This window comes from Peromyscus leucopus, chromosome 2 (genome assembly GCF_004664715.2).
Source record: "Peromyscus leucopus breed LL Stock chromosome 2, UCI_PerLeu_2.1, whole genome shotgun sequence".
NCBI classification, from domain to species: Eukaryota; Metazoa; Chordata; class Mammalia; order Rodentia; family Cricetidae; genus Peromyscus; species Peromyscus leucopus.
The window spans coordinates 106,268,867-106,283,891 of NC_051064.1; the positions used below are offsets into that span (position 1 = coordinate 106,268,867).

Here is a 15,025-nt window from a genome sequence, read left to right on the forward strand (position 1 = left end):
GAGGTTGGGGAGCAAGGGGAACACTCTTTCACTGTTGGTGGAAGTGCAAACTTGTACAGCCACTTTAGAAATCAGTAGGGCAGTTTCTCAGAAAATCGGGAATCAACCTGACCCAGCTATACCACTCTTGGCCATATACCCTAGGAATGCTCAATCATACCACAAGGACACATGCTCAACTATGTTTATAGCAGCATTATTCATAATAGCCAGAACCTGGAAACAACCTAGATGCCCCTCAACTGAAGAATGGATAAAGAAAATGTGATATATATACACATTGGAGTACTACTCAGCAGTTTAAAAAAAATGACACCATGAAATTTGCAGGCAAATGGATGGAACTAAAAAATACCATCCTCAGTTAGATAACCCAGACTCAGAAGGACAAACATAGTATATACTCACTCATAAGTGGATACTAGATGTAAAGCGAGGGATAACCAGGCTATAACCCACAGCTCCAGAGAAGATAGCTAACAAGGAGGACCCTAAGAGGGACACATGGATAGCCCTGGGAAGGGGAAATAGATGAGATTTCCATTAGCAAACTGGGAGTGATGAGGGGCAATAGAGGGTATGGGATGAGGGATGAGAACATAAGGGAATGAGATGGTCAAGCTGGAACAGAGATGGAGGGGGAGCGCAATGCAAAGAGATACCATGATAAGGGGAGACATCATAGGGATAGGGAGAAGCTGGGTTCCAGGGAAGATCCCAGGAATCCATAAGGATGACCCCAGAAATAGTGGAGAGGGTGCCTGAACTGGCTTACCCCACTAATCATAGAGGTGAACTGTCATCATAGAGCCTTCATCCAGTAACTGATGGAAGCAGATGCAGAGATCCACAGCCAAGCACCAGGCTGAGCTCCAGGAGTTCAGTTGAAGACAGAGAAGAGGGCTGGTCTGCTTAAGGGGCCCCTAGCAGTAGGATCAGGATCCATCTTTGGTGTATGAGCTGGCTTTTGGAGTCCACTACCTATAGGGGGATACTTTGCACAGCCTTGATGCAGGGGGAGGGGCTTGGACCTGCCTCAACTGAATATATTGGCTCTGCTGACTCCCCATGGGAGGCCTTACCTTTTTGGAGGAAGGAATGGGGAGTGGTTTGCAGGGGGAGGGGGACTGGAGGGGGCAGGATGAGAGAAGAGAGGGAGATCTGTGGTTGGTATGTAAAATGAATAAAAAATTTCTTAATTAAAAAAAGATAAGAAAAAAAGAAGGGGATGATCAACTGAGTCGAGAAGTAGAAGAAAATGGAAGTGAAAAATGTTGTTTGGATTTAGCAACATGGGGCACTGGCAATCCTGATCACCAGTGTACTTCAAGCAGAATAGCAAGGGAGGGATCCTGACTGGAGTGGGTTGATATTTAAACAGGAATGGAGAGAGTAAAGGCCATGTGTATAAACACATCTTTTGAGAATTTATAGTAGACTACAAGCCTCGGTCAGGGAGGGTGATGACAGTGTAATCACCAGGCTGACAAGGACAGAGAAAAACAAAAGTGACAGACAACACTCAACCCCTCTGAAAACCAATAAAATGCTGGGTCTGGGACCACAGATTCCTAAAATTTCTAATCTCGTAAGTATGTTTCTATTAAACAAGCAATTCATACTTGACTTTTATTTCTTAACGGCAAGGGAAGTCTTAGGGTTGGGTTAAAAGAAAAGTTGGCATTTCCTTTTAGAAGAAAGAAAAATAGTGCCGTAGTAGAACTACTTCCTCTAGGCGAGACTTGACCATTGGCCATCATGACTCAGCAAGTGCTATGGTGACATGCGGAACGACTTGACCTTCTGTATGTAAGGAAATAAGGAAAATACAGTGAGAGTCTGTGGTGAAAGCTATTAACATTCCTTCCTAGGAGAGGGGAGGGTCACTAGGCTCTCACGTGAGATTCCAGTCACCACCCCAACTACCCCTGCCTCAAGATGTACATAATTTTGCTCCTGTGCACATGGCCTGGGAAGAAGGGGTGATAATCAGGAAATACAGAAGATGGGAAGGTTGACTGACAGTTAGGGTTCTTCAATAGTGTAACTCCTGGGGGAGGGACTTCCTGGTGGTATCCTGGCAAGAATCATCCATGTTCCTCTAAGTAACTTCTCATCCATGTATACTCACGGAAATAATCTGAATGGAGTTTTGATTTATCAGACTTAAATAGAATCATTTTTCTTTGGTCTGTTCATACCCTAATTGTCTGGGATAATTGCTATTTCTTCATGTCTCCCCAGGAAAAGAAATGAAACAACCACATAAACAAAAATGTATTCATAAAAATGTATTTGTGAACCAGGTATGATGGTATATGCTTGGTTACCTGAAAAGATGACCCAGAGAGATCTTTTGAGTCTAAGGCGTTCAAGTCTAGACAGGGCAATAAGGTGAGATTACATCTAAATGTGTGTGTGTGTGTGTGTGTTGTGTGTGTGTTTATATAAGTGGGAGGAGGAGGAGAAAGTAATTAATAAATTACTACTCAATAGCCCTCATTAATAAATGAAAGGAGAAGTCAGTATTACACACAGCATCACCCACTGACTCACTTTCGTCACGGTTTGTATTTGCTGCAAGACCGGGTAAATCTGACTCTTCAAAGCCACTTTTGGGTTTAGGCTTATATTTGAAAGATGTACGCCTGGAAGAAATGAAAGTTATTCTGAATGAAAATAATCAGAAAATTTACAAAACATAGCTAAAATACAGATTTGGAGAACTATAAACATGCCCATTTTACAGATTGAAGGCTGAAGACTGAGGGGAGGAACCTGAAGTGGAGGGGACAGGACAAACCTGCTTCTAGGGAAGGAACCAGGGCACATGGGGTGCCAATATTCACAGAACACACATCAGAACTTGGTTCCAGGAGATTTGGGGGCACACATCTAAATGGGAAGTGGTGAGATATGGACTCAGGGACAGTTCATACATCAGATAGGAGGACAGCATCTATGTATTACATGGAGAATTTCACTCTGCACTCTTTATTCTAGGTACTGTAACTGTCCCAAGAGGAGTGAAGATATTCCGAGGAAAGAAACTTATACCAGACTCCTTGGAATGGTGGACTGCAAGAAACTGACATATCTCAGAAGTGTCGTGCTGAGCAAAGGGGAGGGCTGAAGCCTAGCATCAGCCAGAGGAGGAGCTGGTTTCCTAGAAAGAGACTTCACAGAGTACTGGCAGATTATCAAACCACCTTTCAGAGCACACAGGGTATGATAAGGTGGTGAGGATCGGCAGGACCATACCTTGACCACAATGCTTAGGTCTACATGCCCCCTGCCCTCTATTTAAACTTAAATCCCATGTTAGGATTCTGAAAGTGTGTGTGTGTGTGTGTGTGTGTGTGTGTGTGTGTAGAGGGACTACATGTCCTTGGACCTATTTATTTGTTTCCCAATTTGTTCACTACAGTGAACAGCTCTGCTTTCTCTGCCATTTACTGTTATTTCTTTATGTGGTGTATTGAGGATGAGTGGCTGAGCCTAGCTTGTCAGGATTAGGAGGACTGGACTCTAATCCTAACAACTCTGGTAACAGTATGGTGGCTAAGATTTTTAGGTGGCACCTTGACTGAATCCAGGATTACCTAAAGAACTGCTAGATAATTATCTCTGTGTAGGTCTGCAAGAGTGTTTCTAGACTATGTAGGTACAAGAGTTAGTGGACTGAAGAGGATCTGCCCTCAGTGTGGGCAAGTACCGTTCAATCCTCTGGGATTCTAAATAGAACAACAACAACAACAACAAAACAACAAACGCACAACTTTTCCTCTTCACCAAATGCTGCACTCATCTCTGGCTGTTCTTGGATACCAGAATTCTAGGTCCCTTGTCCCTCGGGTTCCAAGACTCCAAGTGCTCCCACCTTCCCTCAGGTTTTCAGGCCTTCAACTTCAGATGAAAAATTGGACCACCAACCCCTCATATGCTACTGTGTGGATGGTTTTGCTGAGAAATGCTGTTTGAAGCTGGCCTTTATAGAGCAAACTCTCAACCTGTAACCAAGTTATCATTTATAACCATGTACTTATTCTGTTTATGTATAAACTACTCAGCTTGTTGGAAATTAATTGACCTTAAAAAAGCAAAAACAAAAACATTGCAATCAGACTTATGCATTGGCTCTGCGGAGCATTATGTCCCCTGTTTCTCTTTCATTGCTCATCCGTGGCCCTGACTCCAAACAAAGTATGTGTGTAAGATGTGGTGACTAGACCTAAGGCCATTCGCTGAAGCAACAAAGTATTGAAAGCAATGCCTCAACCTCCCCTAAATATTGAAAACAATATGTGAGTATAGACTGGTAATATTTGATGATGTCTGCTTGTGTCTTTGTGTGCTATTCTGAGTCAAAAGAGTCAGAAAAAGAGTATCTTCCTTGATGAGGTTGCTTAACAAAAAATTGTTAAGACAGAAATTCCTCATCCCTTTTCAATACCATATTTACTTTGCTGTTCAATAAATAGGAAGAGTGGGCTTTGTTCAGGAGGAGAGATCAGAGCTCTTCAGAATAAATCAGGCTCATCCTTGGGTAAAAGACACCAAGGGTTCCTTTCTTTTTTGTGGTGCTATAACATGGTACCAACATCCCAAGATTTCCAGTCTGCAGAAGGCCTGTCTGGGGCTCCCCAGTCTCCATAATCCCATGAGTCCGTTCTCCTAATATAACTCCTCTTAAATCTCTCCTTGAACTCACAGAGCTCCGCCAGCCTCTGCCTCCCGAGAGCTGGGATTAAAGGTGTGTGCCACTATGCTGGGCTAGTTGTAGTTTCTTACATTATCAGATAATCTACAGCAAATACAGTGCTTTAAAACTTTCCGCTGAATTATGATAGTTACACTTTTGACGTCTTAAGGTCACATGACTTAGCTGTTATCTTTGCTGTCTTAGATGTAGGTTGAGTAATTGTGCCTCCAAATTCCACTTGAAGATCAAACAGCAGAGGTGTAGTCAAAGGATTTCCTCTCTGTTTAAGCTGAGGGTTGGCTTCCTGCAGTGACGTCAAAATGAAAAAGTAAGTGTTCTTTCGACAGGCAAAATTCTGTATATTAAGGACAAAAATTATTCTCTCTTTCTCTCCAGGGAGAGAGAGAGACAGAGACAGAGACAGAGACAGAGACAGAGGGACAGAGAGAATTTATGTGTAAGGGAATAATGGAAAGTATTTCAGATTTAAAATTAAAGACTGAAAACATTATGCATTAAAATTTGAAAAGAACCTTATACCTTTACTGTGTGACCTATATGAATCTTATCTCATCTATTCAATAAAGGTAACACACTGATAACTATTCAGGAGCCTTTTTAACTCTAAATTTATAGAAATTAAGGAGAGACCTATATAATTGCTGTAGACTCATTTCCTCTGAATTGAAATTTTCCTGCCTGGAGGGAGGTGGGAGGGCCTTAGGACAGGAAGCTCATGAAACTTATAAGACTTGGGAAGTTGAGAAAGAAAGATTTTCAAGGTCCCTGCCCAAGTTATAGAAGTTGTAACCAGCTGCTGGGGAAAAGGATCTCTTCTATGGAGCCACCTGCGAATTACAAAGGGAATCCAAGGATATGGCTTTTATGCATTATCATTGCTGCCGGAGTGGGCTGTTTGGTGATGTAGCTGCCTCTGAGGCATGCATGCTGTCATAACTAACCCCAATAAACTCACTGGGTTCACCAGTTTTTTGATTTGTTGTCTGTGCTCCTCCTGTGGTGAGCAGATGTTTACTTGTGTCTCTCCAGAAAAAATCATATAATCATCTGCACAGGGACCAACGATCAAACATGATTTGGAGAGGTGTAGCTACATGTCCCCTGTGATGGGCAATAAGACATGCTACTGATATTGATCCATCTGTGGGTGGAGCATCCTTTGTATGCAATCTTGACGTGGCTTTCTTTCCTCATATGATATGAGATATTGTGCTTCTTTTCTGCACTATCAGCTGTATGCTTCCTATTATGGATGATAAGACATGCAACCAGGATTGAGTCATCTGAGAGTTCAGCATGCTTGCAAGATATCCCAGAGTGATCATCTTCCTCTATGTGGAATGTGGTGGCATTCCTTTTGGATGACTGATGTCTACGACCTGAATAAGGAGATGCTCTCCAACTGGCTAATGGACCAGATAATATATTACAATCTGGTAAATGGCATGGATATGATGGTAAGTGAGCTATGATATCACTTGTATGGTCTGTGCATGTAACTGAAGTTCATCTTTCCACCCAGAATGAACTTACCCACGTAAGGAAGGTATTCCCATGGGAAAAAGGCATGTAGATGCAAATCTCAACACTAGCCTCTGATTTGGTAGAAAGGATGAAATAAAAGGATGAGATGCAGGTGTTGACTTGGTATTTCTCACAGTGGGGAGGACTTTGTGGGAGGAGATTAGAAGCTGGATCTGTCAGACAGCCCTTCCTGGCAACCAAAGACTCGGAACCCAGGAGAAGGTTTAGAGAGTGAGAAGAGAGTGAAGTAAGCGTGTGGTAATATTTTGCTTGTACTCTAACAAATAAAGCTTGCCTGTAGATCAGAGTGGGGAGCTAACCACTAGAGGCCTGGCAGTGGTGGCACTCACCTTTAATCCCAGCACTTGAGATCTCATGCCTTTGATCCCAGTACTTGGGAGAAGGAAACAGGAAGTGACATGGCTGGGTAGAGAGAGGAAGTGATAAGGCGGGGTGGAGACCGGACCCTTTCAGTCTGAGGATTCCAAGAGGTAAGAAGTCTCTCTAGTGGCTAGCTGCTCTGCTTCTCCGATCTTTCAGCTTTCACCCTGAAATCTGACTCTGGGTTTTTATTATTAAAACCAATTAGAATTTGCACTATATAAGTGACAGAAGAGAGCCCTCAGGTCTGAGTGTTAACTCAAGGGAAAACCTATGACTCAGCATGCAGATAGAGCCCTAATAGGCACAGTATAGGAAACTGTGATAAGCAGGAGATATTCAGTATCTGAACGACTTCAACCAGGAAAGACTTCTGGGTAAGAAGAGCTTCTCATTGCTTAGCTTTTGAGGTCAAGGGGCACTGTGTGGACAAGTCTGAGTGCAGTAGAAACAGAGAATACTCATTCCTCCTTCAGACAAAAGCTGTAGGATCGGAGGAAATCAGAGGAAGACAGGTTCCTGATGGACTGTCACTTACATGCCAGTTATTGCCAGCTCGGGTGCCCATATATCAGGGACTGGAAGACAGCAGAGGATGGGTAGGCATGATTGAGGGGTATGTGGCTTTGCGGGCCAGTGTTTGGTGCCCGTTCCACAAAGCTTAACAGGAATGGGCATCAAATACCAAACTGGGTCTTCAGTGGCCTTGCTGAGCTCCACAGTGGGATGCAATCTTTATGAGGAAGGAGAGCTGTAGCAGATCTGAATGACTCACACTGGCAGATAAGTTGGCGTCAGTAGGTTCTAAAATACTCAGGAGATGAAAAAGGATGACTGGCCCTGTCCAGGTTGCTTGAAAGCAAAGGTGGCAAAATCCCTGTCAAACAAAGTTCCTTCTGGGAGATGGGATTGCTAGAAATCCAAATACTGTGCTTATGAGTCTTTGGAGGCTTTAAAGGCTGGGTGCCAATTAATCATTGTGAAAGGAGTAACATACAGGGAGGTACCAGGTATTCCTGCTTCAACTCTTTGGTGTGGAGAAAGGAAATCTTTGATAGTGTACCCAAGGTAACTGGCAAATGGTGATTGCAGACTCCACAGTGAACTGTACATTTGTTGATTCCTGGCTAATGTGCAAAACACTTGTGTTTCATTGGACACTGGAGCTAAGTATACTTTAAGTATGACAGCACCCCAAAGTACCAGAAGCAGTGGCCAGCAAGAGATGGATACAGGGATAGAACAGTATAAGAAGGAATGATTAAACTTGTCCTGTGGGTAGGCAATTATTTTCCCTAAAGAATATGTTTTGTATTTGTTTCCTGCAAGAAAATACACTGGAGTGGGGATTGTTTACTCAGCCTGTAGCTCCTTAACCAGTTAGGTATCACTGATGGAGAGGTGAGGCCTCCGTTCCTTCTTGGAGCTTGTCATCCTCGCCCAGGGAGCCAGCTCCAGGGGTGGGAATGCCAGGGCAATGCATGAATGCCTTTGGGCCTGTTCTAAAGGCATCAGAGTCATCAGGCTTCACTCGGGACCTTTGGGGGTGGGGAGACGTTCAGTGGACCTACAGCAGCAGTAGCATCCCAGGATGAAGAGTCAGATGCTCATAAAAGGTGATTGACAGTGGATCAGGGAAAGCTAGATGAGGTAGCACTTCCATCCACACTGAACACTGTCGTTTTGATGAAACAATTGGTTCAAGTAATGGAATCATTCTTGTTGTATTAAACCTTGCTGACTTAAAAAATCCCCTTGGTTTTTTTAAATCCCAAGATTAATTAACATTTTCTTGGAATGAGTGTAAAAAAGTTTTTAAATTATATAATGTGTTTATATATATTATATATATTTACGATATATTGAGCATTTAACGGATTAGTAAGAACATTGTGGAAGAACAGTAGAAATAGCAATAAGATTTTGAATTAGCAATGAGTTGAAAAGGCACTTCCAAGAGCAATAGGGATGTTAGGGGAGGGCCTCAGTGTAAGTGGTGGGTTGCCTCCCCAGGATTGCCCATGGAGGTCCGTTCCTAAGACCATGAAAATGATAAGGCTATTGTCTGTACAGTTGATTGTCAGAACTGAACTAGGTAAGACCGTATTGCTGGTGATGTCACTCACACACTTTGGCTGCAGGACTTAGAGAAATCAAGTAGACTAAACTGCAGGTTTTTTTCCCTGCTGGATGGCTGTTGGAGCTGTAAATTGCTCTGAGCCTAAAGTATATACTTTAAAAAGAATTTCCTAGGAACAAAAATCAACTTACTCATATGCTAAAACTCTAGTATTTGGGAAGTAGTATCTTTGTTAACTGTTTTGCCTTGAATTCTGAGTCTTGCCTATTTAAGTTTACTTTGTTTCTATATAGTTCAATTATTCTTAATCCAGTAACAATGACAAATGTTACTTTTCCTTTTTAAAGTTTTACTTACTTTTTTTGAGAATTTTCTACACTGCATTTTGATCACATTGTTTCCTCTTATCCTATTCCTCTGACATCTGCCCCATAACTTTGTGTTCTTTCTTTCTTAAAACAAACAAAAAACCCAAAACCAAAACCAACCCCACAAATATAGAGTCCAGTTTGTGTTGACCAATTGCTCCTGAGCATGGGGCCTGTCCTGGAGTGTCACTCCATTGAAAAAAACTGATTTTTCCCTCTTCCAGTAGCTGTCAATTGCAAATAGCTTCCTGGTTAGAGGTGGGACTTGATGTTTTTCTGGTATCTACTAAGTAACTTTGTATATACTTAGCATATTGGTAACAACTGTGGGTAGTCATAGTTAGTGTTTGGGAGGCAGTATTTTTTAAAGCAGTTTTGATACATATGTGGCCTAGCACATGACAGCTACCTAGAAGTGATCTTGTATAGTTAATTGTTATCATTGTTGTTCTTTATTGCTGTCCTGGGGCATCAGTATACTAGGCCAGCTCTCTACCACTGTATTATGTCCTTGATTACTTAATAAGTCTTTTTATTATCTACTTAGATAAATGACTTTCAAATGATCTTCTTACAAAGTTGAAAGCCATTTATATGAAGATATAAACGAATTTGTCATATTAATGCACCATTAATTATAAAGTAAAAATCTTATCTGAAATGTTAGTTTTTTTAAATGGGTACAGTCTTCTCAGCTTCCACTTCATATACCTTTGATCTGATGGCTGCAAGTACCCTTGCACTCTCATCCAGGGCATCTAACTTCTCCAGGATTTTTTCCATCATCTTTTGTCAAACAATTCCTGTTTAAAAGGGAGGAAGAAGAAACATACACTTCAACTCAGACTGAAACACATGATGGCTATTTAGGCATAAGAGGAGAGTCCTTTTCTATTACTGCTCTGGGCACATTTCAGAGCTTTGTTGGTCACAGAATCAGTTGCAGAATTATAAAAGTACTTGATTGTTTTTTAATAGGAAAAAAAAAATACCCCAGAACTTCAGGCTGTCACATGAGAGCCAGATGTGCACCTACTGAAAGTAAGACCGTGTGACCGAACATCTGTTCTCTTCTGTCATGATATGATTTAATTTATTTTACTTTTAAAAATACTCCATTTATTTTTGTTTTATGTGCATTTACTGTCTTGCCTGCATATCTGTCTGTGTGAGGATGTTGATCTGCTGTGGAATGGCAAATGTGTTGCTTTGATTGGTCAATAAATAAAACACTGAATGCCCAGTGGCTAGGCAGGAAGTATAGGCGGGACTAGCAGAGAGGAGAAAAGAAAGAACAGAAAGGCAGAAAGTGGAAGTAGTCACTGCCAGCCACTGCCATGACAAACAGCATGTGAAGATGTCGGTAAGCCACGAGCCACGTGGCAATGTATAGATTTATGGAAATGGATTAATTTAAGTTATAAGAACAGTTAGCAAGAAGCCTGCCATGGCCATACAGTTTGTAAGTAATATAAGTTTCTGTGTTTACTTGGTTGGGTCTGAGAGGCTGTGGGACTGGCAGGTGACAAAGATTTGTCCTGACTGTGGGCAAGGCAGGAAAACTCTAGCTACATTGATCCCCTGGAACTGGAGTTACAGACAGTTGTGAGCTGCCATGTGGGTACTGGGAATTGAACCCGGGTCCTCTGGAAGAGCAGCCAGTGCTCTTAACTTCTGAGTCATCTCTCCAACTCTCATGATATAATGTAAATGAAAAGAATGCGAAGACTTCAACTTCATGATGTTAACTAAACTTAACTTGGGCCACTGGTGAATAGCCTTAGCAGGCACCCAGAAGCGCTAATCTAAAAATCCTCACTAGGGCTCAAATGATGCACATGAGCCGGATGAACGTCAACATCTGGTCTAATTTATCTCTGTTTTTGGATGCGTTGCGATTGCACATGCTCAATTCCCAGCTATGAGGAACAACTGTGGGTTCTCATGTGCGTTCATCTTCCTTTACTTGTTACTTCTTAATAGTCTCTGCTTAGAGGGCCCTGTCTTCCACTCCCTCTGTTCCTAACTTCTCTTCATCGAGCAACACCTCCATAAGAAGTAGTCCCCGTGCACCATGATGTGCTTAGCAACTGTCTACATGCAGAAGAAAGCCTCCTGGCTACCCCCTCTGCACTATGCACTTCTTGAAGGCAGAGACCACGTCTAATTTATCTCCGAGTCTCTAACACCCTCACAACTTAAGCGGTTAGCTACCAGAGAAAATGGACAGCTGTGAATGCTGTGACTGCCTTTGGCCCCAGCAAGGCTCTTGCCTTTGACAGCGCCCTCTTGAGGTTCTTCTGGTTCTTTTTTTTTTTTTTCAATCTATCAACTTGAATAAAGAAAATAAATGAAAAACTGAAGGAAGAATGAAAGCAACAGAGCCCATATTCAGGGCACTTTGTCAAACACTCAACACATGAGCAGCACTAAACGGGCTCGGCAGGTTGTAGTCACACACACACACAAGACACACACACACACACAAACACACACACACACACACACACTCATACCTCAGTAATAATTAACCAAGTTATGAACTTGAGGGAGAGTTGCATCTGGGGGAGCTGAGTGCCGTGAGAGGAACTGGAGGAAAGAAGTGGTAGAAATTATGTAAATGCAGGACTCATGCATAAAATTTCTCAAGAAGAAAAAAAAAACAACACTAAAACAAACAAAACCTAACAAGCCAACCAAGCAACTAAACCAGCCCTTCTTTTTCCCCACCTTCAAATCTACAACAACATCAGTGTTCTGCCTAAGAGCACGGACTCTGGAGTCAGATGGACTGTGCTTAATCTCTCAGCGATGCCGCAGGATAGCTGTATGGCTTGTTGCTTAACCTCTCTGTGTGGCCCATTCAAAAAGCCAGAACAATAACAGTATGGAAGTCATGGGCTTGTTATAAAGTTTAATTGTGCAGATACAGGTGGGAAGATAACTGTTTGATAACGAAAACTAGGTGAGGTTAGACTTACTATTTAGATGCCAGGTGTGTGGGATTCCTTTTTTATAACTGCAGCACAAAATGTCTTCTCGGGCTGCAGACCATCTCATCTTCTGCCACCCTTGCCGCCGTGTGATTAGTGAAGACCTGCATTTGTCCGTCTGTCTGCTTCTTTCCTTTGGCTATACTTACACCAGCTTTCTCAGAAACTCAGCAAATGGCCAGAGTTTCACAGTCTTTTAGGGTTTTTTCTTATCTAGCAACTCTGTGTCTTCCGTACAACTTCCCATGATCTTGCTTCCTTTCCATCCCTATCTTATGGTATTATGCTGAGTTTTAGATAAATTCTTGTTTCTCTTTTTTAGTTCTGGGACCTGAAACTAAAGCTCTGTGTTAATTGACCCACAGGCCGGCCTTGAGTGCCCTGTGACTATTGAGGAAGAACACTGTGTTCAGCATCTCCCATGTCTCCACACTGGAATCTCAGCAGCAAACAGCAGTACTTTGGTCCATAGTTTTCAGCATGTTTCTTTCTGCTGATATAACTGGGGGCGAGAGAGATGGGCTAGTTTCTGAAATCTATAGAGGTCTAACTAAAGCTCTCACAAGCCCTTACGCTTTGCGGGGCAATGGTCTCTTCTGGAATGTAGGGTTCTTACATGTCACAAAGCCGACCTTCCAGACCTTTGGGTTAGAACCCACCTTGAGGCTATCACACTACTCTGTGAGTAGTGAGGCTGTGCTTTTTTTGCATGCAGGAAAAGCCCCTTTCATCCTCTCATGACTCCATTGTCTTCCTCTATCCTTTTGGGTTTCTGCTTTCTCTCCCCAGGTCACTGCAGCATACCTAACCTACTGATTTGCCTATCTCTCACGGTGTTCCTTGTCCTTGGAGTAGTTATCATTCACAATGCCTTCTGAGCAGTCTGTCTTTAATAGGACAATGATAAGGCCCAGCTCTAGCCCATAAACTATGGCTTGGTCCACCTTATCTGAGGAATGGGCCTCCAGGTTTTCAGATGATAATCAAGAAAAGACAATGCAAGATGTGGTTCTATCTACCTTTCAGTTTATCCCCCACAATACTCTCCCATCCTCTCCCAGACACGTCCCACCCACCGATTCCAGGCCATGTCCGCACACTTAGCTCTTCCCTCTACTCTGAATGTTCTCTCTTCAAGTGTTCTGATCATAAGCCTGCCTGTCAAATCCTGCTGTAAAGCCTCCCTCAGTTTTGAGCCTTCCCTTGGCCTCCTCTCTGTCTTGGTTATGTCTCTTTTCTTTGTGTGCTCCTATCATACTTCCTATTATTTCCTCCTAAAGAGAGCCACTCCCAGCCTGGTGGTGGTGGCTCACTTCTTTAATCCCAGCACTTGGGAGGCAGAGGCACGAAGACCTGTGAGTTCAAGCCCAGCCCATTCTACAAATTGAGTTCCAGGACAGCCAAGACTGTTACGCAGAGAAACCCTGTCTCAAAAACAAAACATAACAAACAACAAACAAACAAACAGACCCACTCTCTGACTCATTTCTTCCTCAGTATTGAAGCTCATTTGCAGGAAGACTTGAGCTACTTCCCTCTGCATCTCAGTACCAGCATTTTACATTCAAATGCAACCTGCACGGCACAATTTAATCTGGAGATGTCTCCAAGTAGAATGTCTTATGGGCAAGCACCTCCACGCACCTATAGTGACTGGTGTTACTACAGGATAATTCTCTTTGCAGAGGATGAAATATTGGGGTTGGGGGGGACTGTTATGAAATGTAGCTTTTGCCATATTAAACTCAGTATGATATAATTTTTAAAGGAAACAGATTTATGGTTTTGAGTTTGTTGTATTATTTTGTGTCTCTCTCTCTCTCTCTCTCTCTCTCTCTCTCTCTCTCTTCTGTGTGTGTGTGTGTGTGTAGGAGAGAGAAAGAGAGAGAGAGAGAGAGAAGAGAGAGAGAGAGAGAGAGAGAGAGAGACTCATATTATAGTCCAGGCTGGATTTGAACTCATGGTAGCCCTTCTGCCTCAGCCTTTGACATGCTAGGACTTATAAGCATAAGCCATAGCTGGGTGGTGATTCATGCCTTTAATCTCAGCACTTGGGAGGCAGTGAATTTGTGAATTCAAGGTCAGCCTGGTCTACAGAATGAGTTTCAGGGTAGGTAAGGTGGTTACACAGAAAAACTTTGTCTTAGAAAAACAAACCAACAAATAAATAAATAAAAAAAAAAAAAAAAAAAAATAAATAAAAAAAAAGCATAAGCCATCACATGGTTTTAACTGCTAGATATGTAATGATAATTTTTGATATGTGTAGGGGTTAACAAACAAAATAGAAAATTTAGATTAGAGCACAATAAATCCCTAATCACTCTCTGGTCAATAACCCACTGCCCTCACTTCAAAGGCTGTCACAAAAGAAATGTTAAGCAGTAGCCTCATCAGCCCACTAGAGACTAATTATCAAATAACACAGAGCTTAAAAAAACAAAACCAAACAAAAAAACCCTATCTTTAAGAGCACAGTTTTAACAGTGTGCTCCTGACCTCAGGACTAGAAGTAACAGCAAAACCCAAGGTTCTCAGCAGGCCAGGCTCCCCTGAAGAGGCTTGCTTCTGGAAGTCCCAAATGTCTGTTGAGGGAGTTCAGAAAAACCTGGAATCTCTAAACTCTTAAACAGCAGAGCTGAGAAATTACCTAGACAACAGAGGCTTAAATCAAGATTGACTTCCATTATGTGCCTTTATCAGCTTAAACGTTTATCCCTGGAAGACAAGACCAGTGAGAGACAAGGCTTCTTCTTCTTCTTCTTCTTTTTTTTTTTTGTCTGACACGTTCTACTCAACACTGTGCTGAGATTACAGTGAGCGGACTGTCCCTTCATTCACTGTAATTAACTTCTACTTGCTAATGAGCTATCTTCCTCAGTTTACACTTCCAAGTGTAGTTACAGACAATTTTTTCCTTTTAAATCAAAGATGATAAATGGTCAGTCTTACAGAG

At 42.2% G+C, this 15,025-nt stretch overlaps 1 protein-coding gene across 2 annotated transcripts in view; it reads right to left on the minus strand.

Annotated features, from left to right (window-relative positions):
* C2H1orf141 (chromosome 2 C1orf141 homolog) overlaps positions 1-12,655 on the minus strand; it is a 53,297-nt gene extending 40,642 nt beyond the window's left edge. For both annotated transcript variants that reach the window (XM_037202759.1, XM_037202758.1), the window contains exons 1-4: positions 12,058-12,655; positions 9,788-9,879; positions 4,855-5,006; positions 2,557-2,648 (exon numbers count right to left, since the gene is read on the minus strand). In XM_037202759.1, the coding sequence (XP_037058654.1) occupies positions 2,557-2,648; positions 4,855-5,006; positions 9,788-9,862 (319 nt within the window). In that variant the 5' untranslated portion in view covers positions 9,863-9,879; positions 12,058-12,655. The remainder of the gene's footprint in view (positions 1-2,556; positions 2,649-4,854; positions 5,007-9,787; positions 9,880-12,057) is intronic.
* Positions 12,656-15,025: the final 2,370 nt, after the last annotated feature.